The sequence below is a fragment of the Alligator sinensis genome, unplaced genomic scaffold (genome assembly GCF_000455745.1).
Source record: "Alligator sinensis unplaced genomic scaffold, ASM45574v1 scaffold1143_1, whole genome shotgun sequence".
NCBI lineage: Eukaryota > Metazoa > Chordata > Crocodylia > Alligatoridae > Alligator > Alligator sinensis.
The window spans coordinates 333,621-344,631 of record NW_005842947.1 but is presented as its reverse complement, the minus strand read 5'-3'; the positions used below and the strand labels follow the sequence as shown (position 1 = coordinate 344,631).

At 46.5% G+C, this 11,011-nt stretch overlaps 2 protein-coding genes across 6 annotated transcripts in view; one reads left to right on the top strand and one right to left on the bottom strand.

The window, feature by feature from the left end:
• Nucleotides 1-3,677, bottom strand: part of PRELID3A (PRELI domain containing 3A) — an 11,779-nt gene extending 8,102 nt beyond the window's left edge. The window contains exons 1-6 of one of the 4 annotated variants that reach the window (XM_014526069.2): nucleotides 3,284-3,677; nucleotides 2,473-2,587; nucleotides 1,653-1,821; nucleotides 1,167-1,256; nucleotides 290-360; nucleotides 100-202 (exon numbers count right to left, since the gene is read on the bottom strand). In XM_014526069.2, coding sequence (XP_014381555.1) covers nucleotides 100-202; nucleotides 290-360; nucleotides 1,167-1,256; nucleotides 1,653-1,790 — 402 coding nt within the window. In that variant the 5' untranslated portion in view covers nucleotides 1,791-1,821; nucleotides 2,473-2,587; nucleotides 3,284-3,677. Of the gene's footprint in view, nucleotides 1-99; nucleotides 203-289; nucleotides 361-1,166; nucleotides 1,257-1,652; nucleotides 1,822-2,472; nucleotides 2,588-3,283 lie in introns of those variants that run through there. The other 3 variants (XM_025192585.1, XM_014526067.2, XM_025192586.1) reach the window with 3 other exon arrangements.
• A 3,605-nt stretch (nucleotides 3,678-7,282) lies between these two features.
• AFG3L2 (AFG3 like matrix AAA peptidase subunit 2) overlaps nucleotides 7,283-11,011 on the top strand; it is a 42,371-nt gene continuing 38,642 nt past the window's right edge. The window contains exons 1-3 of one of the 2 annotated variants that reach the window (XM_006036338.3): nucleotides 7,315-7,444; nucleotides 9,694-9,748; nucleotides 10,444-10,543. In XM_006036338.3, the coding sequence (XP_006036400.1) occupies nucleotides 9,725-9,748; nucleotides 10,444-10,543 (124 nt within the window). In that variant the 5' untranslated portion in view covers nucleotides 7,315-7,444; nucleotides 9,694-9,724. Of the gene's footprint in view, nucleotides 7,445-9,693; nucleotides 9,749-10,443; nucleotides 10,544-11,011 lie in introns of both variants that reach the window. The other variant, XM_006036337.3, reaches the window with a different exon arrangement.

Below are 11,011 nucleotides of genomic sequence, written 5' to 3'. Positions count from 1 at the left end.
CACCCACCAGCTCAATTGAAATTAGAGAAGATTGCAGATTTTGATGTTCAATGCAATATTTAGCAGTGCATGTCCAATTATTGCCAACAAAAAACATACCTTTCTAGCATTGGAGGATATTGTATTTGCCATTAAACTTTCCAAATAACTGCTCAGGCTAACTCCTTTTACCGTAATAATTGCTTCTTGTGTCAGTACAGTCCTACAAAGGAAAAATAAGTATTGATATAGAAAGGAAATAGTATATACTCCCCCACAAACAAGTAAATCCACAAACAACTCTACTTACTTTTCAGGGTTTTCTGGATGAGGTCTGTAGACCAATCTTTCATCAACCGACACCAAGTTTGTGAGGGTAATCTTAAAAATAAAAGCAAGAACCTAAATACTCAGTTTGCCTTCCTCTATCAGCTTTCTCCTCCAACAGTTCAGAAGCACTGCCTGATTACCCTTAACAGCAGAAACAGGACAGTCAAATCATTCCAACTGCAGAATAACAGCATTATCACTTATGGCAATTCTTCTTACCCCCATGGAAATGCAATGACAGTCAAGTCAATTTTGCCTCTCATAATCCATAGAGTGGGCAGTTCAGTAGCACTGCTGAGTGTTGAGCCTATGAACTGCAGCATGCGAGTAGCAGAAAGGTTCTGCAGGAAAGTAAGTATCACTACCATTTCCAAGAACATGGAGAAGTGTGGGTTTATTGCAGAAGGACAAGGCTTTCTTAAGGACCACATTATTTAAACCAGACTTAAGGTTGCAGAATATTATAACAAAGCAAAACAGGCAGCTAATACATTGTGCAGGTTCATAACAAGTTGCTGGTGCTGTTTAACATACATTAGCAAAAGAAACCTTACTAATCAGATCACTTTTTACTAAGTTGTTTCATTTCCATATTCTCAGATATTTTCATGAAATGTATAATCATGTAAAAAGTTCTCTTATCTAAGTTATCTACTCCTGCAATGAACAAAGCCAATAGTGAAAAGCGCATTCAGGAAATGTAAGTTTTTGCCTTATCCAGTTCCCAATGAAAACATCTGTCTTGACAAACTTGTTTTCATTCATAGCTATTTCTGAAACCCTTCATACTGGTATGAGGCACAAGTTCCACTCCCAACAGTCATTATCAAAAGCTTCCTGATCTCAGTGTCACTTACATTGGAGGAGCAGAGTTCCATCTTCTTTTCCACTGGATCTACTACAGAATGTTCTTTGATGTATGTCAAAGTCCTATTTGTTCCCAAAATCTAGAAGGCAAGACAGATTTTCATATTTAAAGAGTCAATATAAGGAACCATAAAAACATTCTGATCTTCCACAGTGTCATTACACAGTAATTTGTGAGCAACTGAACACCCTTATCAAGAGCAACACCCCATCATGCCAGGTGCTTAAACCATGAAAGATTTCATAGTCCAGCATGGGAAAATACTATAATCTTAAAAGCGATTAATAAGCCCACAGACACTGCAATATATATAAGCCCACAGACACTCTTGGCAAGAGATGTGCTGATTACACCTTAAAATTTCTGGAAACAAGCTCTCCTATAAAGTAAGTTTTTATTTTCAATCCAGGATCCAGATGACAATGTGTTTAGATGATACTACATCAGTAAACTGTTCAATGTAACAATTACCTACCGCTTTTACAATACTTGGCAGTCCCCATTCTGTGCTGAGGAGGCGATGACTATGTAACCTTCCCTGGTTGTCAAGGCTTCTGTCTAGCACATCTACTCCTACTACACATGGATTCATGGGATTGGGGTATTTTCTCATAGCAGCTTTGATTACAGTATCCCATGGGTGTCTAGAAAAAAACAGAAACAGAATACATAACTATTTATACACTTCATTATAAAATATGCAAAGATAAATTAGTAGCATGGACTCATCTGGAGTATTCTGAACAGTGCGGGTCACCTTGTCTCAAGAAAAATATTGTAGAATTTAAAGGGGAACTCAGAGACAACAAGGAAAGAAACAATAGGAACACACTTTTTAGGCAGGGGGGGGCCGGGGTGAACTAAAACCATTAGAACAGTTTAAAGAAAAGACAAGACACACCCCAATCAGAAATCTAACATAAATATATTCAAAATATGGACTTAATAAGAGACATTCAAAAGAACAAAAGCTACCAATTGCTCTCATAGCGCATGAGCCGAATTACATTAAATTAAATTAAAGTATGGCACATTCAATTCAGATAAACAGGAATTGTTTCATTTCTACAGGTCAGCAACAGAACTCAGTACCACAGGATGTCACTAAGGTAGAAAGCCTAAGCTGCAAAAGAGGATCTCTAATTGTAGCAGTAACAGGCTCACTCAGAGTTGTAGTTAACATTACAAAGTTTCAGAGCTGTCCCTATTTCATGCTTTAAAATATAAGCAAAAAATCACCAACTACTGGTTATTTGAAAAATACACAGTCTGGGGTCAAATTATCCCATATCTACCTTCCGTGACGTTTCCTGGATCTTCCTTCAATACATCAGGTGCTGAGCCTCTTTCCAAGACAGGATACTGGAGCAGATGGACTAGAATCTAACCCAGCATCAAAAGTCTTGCCTTCTTAAATAATGCAGTGTAGGGTAAAAGGGTTCCTGACATTATATTATATGTATAATGTAATATTCCTTATATACACGATACATCAGGGTCCAGCAACATTTTACGAGCCATGGGCTGGAACAATCTAGCTCCAGTCCGACGCAGGCCAAGTGGCTTTATTACAGGGGTGCGCAAAATATGGCCCAGGGTCTTTGATGACACATCTATTCAGTGCAGGTCAGCATCATGCAGACCCCCCAAGCTAGCTCTGGAACCAGTATAGCCTCAACAGTGTAGTTTTATAAGACCACTTGGTCTTTCTAATGATTTCAAAGCATGGATACACTTACTGTTTCTTTAAAAAAATCTCAAGTTGGATCACCATGCAGGACGGGGCTCTATAACACACCAGACTGAACTATAAATCAAGTGAACTTTTCCACATGCTTCCAAATAGGAGCAGCAAATAAGTGATAATGCTGTCCTCCTGTTCCAGCTGAAGACTACCTCTAAAAAAGATTCTCTTTTTCTACCAATCCCAGTTTGCTCACCAATAAGGAGCCCACATCAACAGGTGCTTGTTCTCTTCAGAGATTATACAACATAAGGCAAACAGAAAATGCCTGAAGGTAACTAACAAGGACAAGTCAAAGTCTGACTGTCCTTGAAGACTTAAGCAGCCAAGGGCCTAACATGTTCAAGTCAAGTTCCACGTACCTGAGCTGATCTAGTTACACTTGCATCCGTAGAAGTACATGTTTCAAAGGCCTCTGAAGTGATCTCTCTTTTTGTCACTTAGCCTTTTCATGCAGTATCAAGACACACCTTTATGTTCCAGCAGGTGGCAGATTTTCAAAGCAAGCCCCACAGTTACTCAAACAGAAGCTGTGCCACAACAGAAAGCTTCGTTACCACCTGCCTTTAATTTCACATTAGAAGATACATCAGATTTCAGTGCCAGAAACCTTGAGGCTGGGCAGTTGCCATATACCAGGGGCGGGCAAAGTCCACCCTGCAGCTGGATCAGGCAGGCAGCAGATTGCAGCTCTGTCCTGGCTCCAGACCACGATGTCACCATCATGAGACACGCCAGGCCTGGCCTCAGAGCAGCTCCCTGCCCAGCCGCATGCCCTGCCAGCACTGCTGGGGCCGGTCTCCATGGAAACCCGGGCCCTGTCACTGCTGGGGTCTCCATGGAAACTGGCTGCAGCGACCCTGGCAAGGACTGCTGGGAAATGGATTTCGCCCACCAGCCAGATCTGCTATTTTGCCCACCCCTGGTTTTAACCTCCTGAGACTCAAGGCACCCACAGGAAAATGCCAGCTTAGTTTTTACTCTGTTATTTTCCTATAGTGCAGAAACGAAGCCATTGATCTGTGGCAACAAACTCAGAGAGAGACTGCCAGGGGTCAGGCTGTTTTTGACCCTCTGGGTTTATGTGGCCAATCACAGAAAATGAGGATTGGAAGGGACCTCAGAAGGACATCTAGTCCACCCCCCTGCTCCAAGCAGGACCATCCGCAACCAGATCATCCCAGCCAGGGCTCTGTCTAGCCGGGTCTGAAAAACCTCCAAGGATGGAGATAGCACCTGGTCTCTGGGAAGCCTGTTCCAATGCCTCACCACCCTCCTAGTCAGAAAGTGTTTCCCAATATCCAGCCTAACCCGCCCTTGCTGCAACCTGAGACGGTTGCTCCTTGTTCTGTCACCTGCCACCACCGAGACCCGTCTGGCTCCATCCCCCCTCACCAGAACCAGGCGCGGGGCTAGACCCATGAGGCGCCCCTTGATCCAGCTCCAAGGCTTCGTCCCGCGCCCGCTGAGCGGGGGACCCCGACCCTGGCCCCGGCTCCGGCCGGCTGGGAGCAGAGGGGCGGGGCATTGCGAGCGCCGACCAATGGGAGCGAACCCCCAGTACTCTCCCGGTGCGTCACGCCGGCTTTGCCCCCTCACCCCGAGTGCGTCACTGCAGCGCCCCCTCCCCCGCGCGCCGCCTCCTGTGACTCCGCGTGGCTCTCTTCGCGTCACTCGCCCCCCCCCGCCCGCGCATTCCGGCGTTACGTGACAGTGCGTCGACGTAACGCAGCCCGGGCCGCTCTCTGGGTGCCCCTTCGGGTTGTGGAGCCCGTGCTCCGCACTGTGGCTGCAGACGGAGCCGGCTGTGACCGCCCCGGGACTCTCGCCGCTGCTGCCAAGCCTCGCAGCTTGTTCCTTGTTCCCCGTTCCCTTCGCAAAACCCGCTTCGTGCAGCGAGAGGCTGTGGATCCTCCATGAGCCCCGCTGCTTATCCGAGGCCGTGTCCCCGAGACCTCATGTCCTCTTACGTCGTCGCGAGTCAGGAGACGTGTGATTAAATTCTGACCGGCCCTCGTATAAAGCCCAGCACCGGGAATAAGGAACACGCTTCAGGCTGAGTACAGGGGTGGGTCCAGGCGGGGCAGCGTAGGGCCCCGCCTTTCCTGCTCCACCCCACTTCAAAGACAGCTGTCTGGCACAGCGGCTTCGGAGGGTTTTTGCCTAATTTATGGGATTAAAACTGTATGTCTAATCCAGCAAATCCCTGCGCGCTCTGATAGTTGCATTTGTTTCTGCTTGCGCCTTCAGAACAGAGGCCCCCATTGTTAGAACAGCTCCTGGTTTAACTAGAAACAAAAACGTGCACCGTGCTGTATGCGATGATGCACCTCACCATGTCCCCTCCTTTTCAAAACCCTGCATCTGCCCATGGCTGAGTGTGGCCCATTCCTGATGTTCAAATATCCAAGTTAGGGACAAGTCTGTACCATTAGCTTACAAAGTATGAGGGGGGTTTTTAATAATCATTTTGGGGGTCTTTTAATTTCATCCCCTGGTTTTCAAGAGGCAGCAGCTAGCCCCAGCCCTCCCAAGTCAGGCAGGAGGCAGGGTAGAGATGTACCTCATAGACTAAGACCTATGGAAAACACAAGTCTGGATGAGCTTGCTTCATTAGACACCCTGAAAGGCCACCACAGAGCAGTATATGAGGTGGCATGAGTGACTTGAATACAAAAGAGGTACACAACAAGCATCTTTCCCTTCTTTTCCCTGACTTTTGTGTTCAAATTGCTCACACCACTGTATACATGACTCTGTGCTGTCCTTCTACAGCATGAAAGCTGGCACTCTCTGTAGGGTCTTATTTAGTTTATAAGGTGCATCACGATCAGGGGGTCCTGGTCCTCCAGACAAGCTGCACTAGAGGAGCTGCAATAAAGGCTGGACAGTGCCTGGGGGGAGCCAGATTACAACCCACTCTAGGGCTGTGCATGTGCAGTCCTCCCATAGCATCTGAGGAACCAAACTTGTGAAAGCAGGTGTTCTCTATAGAGCAGTGGTCACCAACCACTCCGCGCCTCTTGGAGTTGATCCGAGGCTAGGGTGGGGGGCTGAATGCATGCATGCACACAAGCACCGCAGGTCAGTCCATGGGGGAGGGAAGGGGTGATGGTCAGTGTCGCAGAGGCAGGAGCAGGGGTCAGTTAAGTGGGGCCTGGGCAGGGTGGGACTTACCTGCTGGGGAGGTGCACCCCTAAATAATTTTTTCTGCCTCAATCTGCAACCCCCTTCCATCCCCTTGGATTTATTTGTTGAGGGGGGACAGTGCTGCACAGTTGATCTTGGGTTGCTTTTAAATGCCAAAGGTGATCTCCTACTTAAAAAGGTTGGAGACCACTGTTGTAGAGCTTATTTAGTTAGTCTATCATATGAATGGGGATGGGGAAGTCCTGGTCCTCCACAGAGGCAAGTCCAAACCGCACAGAGGCAGCACACGTGCTGTCCTTCCACAGCATCTGAGGAAGTGAACTCATGCAAACTGGGACTCTCTATAGGTCTATTTAGTTAGTCTAAAAGGTGCATCTCTACCTTGCTGCCTTCTACCCAGTGTGGAATCATGGAGCCCTGGTCCTCAACCCACTAGACAGGTTGTACTAGTAGGACTGTAAGAAAGGCTGGGAAGTCCCTGGCGGGGTGGAGGGGGACGAGCCAGATTACACCCGGCTAGGACTGCATGTGAGCTATCCTTCCTCAGCATCTAAATGAGCTAACTCATGCAAATGGGTGTGCTCTCTAGGTCTAGTCCTTTAGTCTATAAGGTTTATCTCTCCCCTGCCAACCTCTGTGGGGTCATCAAGGAGTCCTGCTCCTCCCCACCCCCAGGCAGGCTGCACTGGGGGCAGCCACATGACAACACACACTAAGGCGGCACGTGTCTGTCTCCCCCACTCAGCTGGTATGAATTTTCCAGCCACTGTGAGCTGGCCTTCAAACGCAGGTCGAGCTCCTCATGTGGTCACTAGGACCCCAAATCCTGCCAGATTTGCCCTAACACGTGCTGCAGCTGGCACCCACAGCTTGAGTCACCCTGACTCAGGGCACACACGCACCCCCCTCTTATCACAGTCCCACTGACGCAGCCTCCTACAGCCCGCGCCGGCCCGGGCTAGTAAACAAGTGTGTACGCAGGTAAAAGGGAAAAGGGCGGGCCTGGACGCTGCCAGGTGAAGAGTAGGCGGTTCCTAGGCAGTGAGGGCGGGGCCTCTGCTGGAGAGGCGAGGTTGGGGGCGCCGGATTGGAGGAAATGGGACCTGAGTGGCGGAGTTCGGAAGAGGCGGGGCTAAACCCGGAAGAAGGCGGAATCTCTTCTTTCCCCTCCCCTCTCCGCCCGGGACGTGCTGACGTCAGACGCCGCGGCGTGGGCGTAGCTTGGCGCGTGCGCGATCTGCGTATCGCGGAGTCTCGCGGCGCCTGGACAGGGAGGCGGCCGTTGGGCCATGGCGCTGCGTTACCTGCTGCTGCTGTCGCGCAGCTGTTCGCGGCGCCGGGGCTTGGCGGGGCCCGGGCTCTGTCTGACGCGCGTGAGTCACCCCCGCGCGCGGGGTTTGCCATAGCGACCCTGGCGTGAGGGCTGGGGCCTCCTGGGGGGCGGGGCTTCTATGCCTATCCGCACTGAAGCCGCGCCTGGCACCAGGGCCCCGGGGTCTGGGGAGGTGGAGTCCAAGAGGCCGGGGTCGCAGAGTGCCAGCTTGTTTTGGGCCTGGCTGGCTGGCGAGCAACTCCCTTGGGTCCTCTGCACAAGGCGTTATTCCTCCTGCTGCTTCGCAGGCCTTGGCAACACGTTACATGTACTGTGCAGTCGATGTAAACTGCCTGCAAGGGCTGGGCAACGATCGCGCCCTTAACTGGCAAACTGCGTTGTCAGTTTAGACCGGCCGCGAGTGCCGAGTCATGGCGGCATGGTTAACTGGGCAGTCGCGCAATAAGTGTACACCGGCCCCCCATGTGTAGTAAAGTGCCAAGTAATGGTCATGTGATTAGCTGGGGAATCATGTAATAAATGCATACTGGCTACCTGTGTATAGTAAAACCAGGCACAGGTGCCAAGTTGTGGTCATGCAATTAACTGGGGAATTGCACAATAAATGTACACTGGCCACCCGCGTGTAGTAAAGAGCCAAGTAACAGTCATATGATTAACTGGGATCATGCAATAAATGTAGACCAGCCACCTGTGTGAAGTAAGACCAGCCCCAAGTGCGAAGTAACGGTCGCGTTATTAATTGAAGAATCGCACAATACATGTACACCGGCCACCCATGTGTAGTCACATTGGCCACAAGTGCCAAGTAATGCTTATGTGATTAACTGTGGAATCGTGCAATAAATGTACACTGGCCATCCACACAGTAAAACTGATCACAAGTGTGAAGTAACGATCGCACAATTAACAGGTGAATCTTGCAATAAATTTGGACCGGCCACCCCTGCGCAGTAAAACTGGCCTCAAGTACCAAGTAAAGATTACGCGATTAGCTGGAGAATCGCAGGGTAGATGTACACAGGCCACCTGCATGTAGTAAGATCAGCCACAAGTGCCAAGTAATCATCACACAATTACCGGTGAATCGTGCAATGAATTTAAATTGGCCCCACGTGCAAAATAATTATTGTGTGATAAATGTGACAGTCCAGCTTTAAAAATAGACAACCAGCTATAAAGTTAGTGCCTGAAACTAACAACTCTAGATCTGGTGTCTAGCCAGCTTTCATGTGAGCATGTTGCCAGGCCCTTAGCATTGGTCATGTTTTATGTACTTTCACATAGTAGTTGGATAATGAAGAGGCTGCTTATTGGGTCCAGTTTATGCTCTTTTGAAAGATTCATAAGGATGTTTTCAGGCACAGGTAGCTAGCACAAGCTTCCCAGCACTTCGATTGTTGGGAAGTGATGAGGTGCCTGTTTTTATGTCATGAGGTGCCTGGTTATACAATTAAAAATGCTGTGGTTTTTCTGTCCTGGGTGTGTGCCTCCATAGTCAGTTTTCTGCAGATTAGAACTAAGTCATTTTAGTGTCAAGGGCTTATTTGGTAGGGTAACCAGTTTTGGTTTATTTTAAATACAATACCCAGCACAGCTACTGGAAGAAATGGTGCATGCAGTTACATTTATTCATTATAATTGGGCTTACATTTGTTTTCCACTGTTAAATAGTGGGTGTTTGGTATCTCCATGAGTAGGTTGAAGGGTCCTTGAAACACTACATTTGAATTGCTCGCTTCTACTTATTTGAAGATCAGTTATTTTAGTGGCTGTTTTATTCTTGTGATCAAGAGAGACTGGGCATGCTCCCTTGTCTCCATGAAATAGCTCAGATATTTGATAGCAAATGAAGTACACTTTGTCATCACGCTGTCTGTTATTTTCCCCTTGTACAATGCTTCCACAGTGTTATCTATTTAGTTCATTCCCATCTCCAGCCAGCCCAAGAACAGGGTCCTGGTATAGTAACATGTGCAAAAATAGATTGCCATGCTAGTGATAGCTGTTAGCAACATCTTGTCAGATTTAATGCTCCATAGCATTTCACTTGCACAGATGTTCATGTAGCAACTATAGTAGCTTTTTTAATAGGTAAGGTTGGAGAAAGGGAACTTTAATTTTTAAGTTATTAAATGCAAATCTATGCTGGAGTTATTGCACATGTGAGTGCAGTTCAAGGTTTACTTTACTGAGTTACTGTAAATGTCATAACTATGGGGTAAAATTAAACTGTTTAACTCTTCCATCTCTGTATATTATTTAAATGCTCTTTATACATCTGAACAGCAAAACATACTTGATCTTCAAAGTATAATCCATGGATCTTGGATCCAAAGTTCAGGTGTGTCTTCAAGCTTGCTTTAGATGCTTGTTTAACTTAAGTGTGAAGCGGGGTCTAGTATATTAAGAATCCTTCACTTGCTCATGTCTGTAGTAAAAATTAATTCACTATTTTGCTGGGAGTGCAGTTCATTCATTCACATCATAAACAAGGTCTCCCAAGTGATAATGGATCAAATGTGTTCAGAAGTCTCTCATTTAATCACTCTGTTGCAAGGCAAAAATCCCAAAATCAGCAGTGGCTGCCAAAGGCCAGTATAAAAGTGTAATTTGTGGAGAGAGTAAACTCTTTGAGATGTGGTATCCTTTTTACGTCCCTATAGCCACCACAAATTGAGAGTAATATTATTGTCAGACGTTTGTTAATGTTGAGCTTTCTTTCCTACGTGTAGCAAAAACGAGTACACCTTGCATGTATATCCAGAACTCTTGTTCAGACTCGCATGTTAGATATCAGGGTCTGGTTCTCAGTTATTATTCCTGACTTGCTGGATGTCAGGGTAGATCATTTCTAATACAACTTCCTTCTGAGATTTTTTTTCTTAATCTCTGCTCATTAGTTTAGACTGCGAAGTAACTTCTGGTATAAATTGCAATGTCTGACTAGTGGTCATCTCAAGGTTTCCTAAAAAGCTTAAGTGAAAATATTTGTAATACTTTCTTGGTGCCTTATAGTGATTGCACTTTATTTTTCAGCTCCGTGAACAAGTTGCCACAAGAGTTATTACTAGCAGAAGTAATGTTGTGGCAAGTGTAGCTGCTGCTTACAGAATACTTTTCTCTCAGCCTCCAAAAGGTAATTGTAACTTAGCAATAATGATTGAAAAGCTACTTATTGAATTCTGTAGTGAGGACCCCATGTTTCATTTGGACTTATTACCCCAAGGATAACCTGTTTCTCAAGTAACTGGCTGCTGTTATCAAGATATTATTGCATCCTGGGATGTGCACACTGTAGGCCCTATGAAAAATGAGTGGCCAGTTTGCTCTGTTTTTTGTGCAGTTAAGACATGATGTTCAGGTTTCTGGCATAGTCCAATAGATCTTAACTGAACAAAATTTGACTCTTTGGTTTATTGCTTGCCTTCTGTGTTGCAAGTTAGGATCTTGAGTCTAGTCTTCCTTTCACAGGCTCTCCAGTACTTGGGCGGGGGGTGGTTAGAATTGAAAAAGGGTTGGTGTGCAAAAGATATTATGGGTAGCTAGATTTGATTTTTGTGTAGTATTTTTTCTAGGTGACTTCCAAAATTTTACTAAACACTCT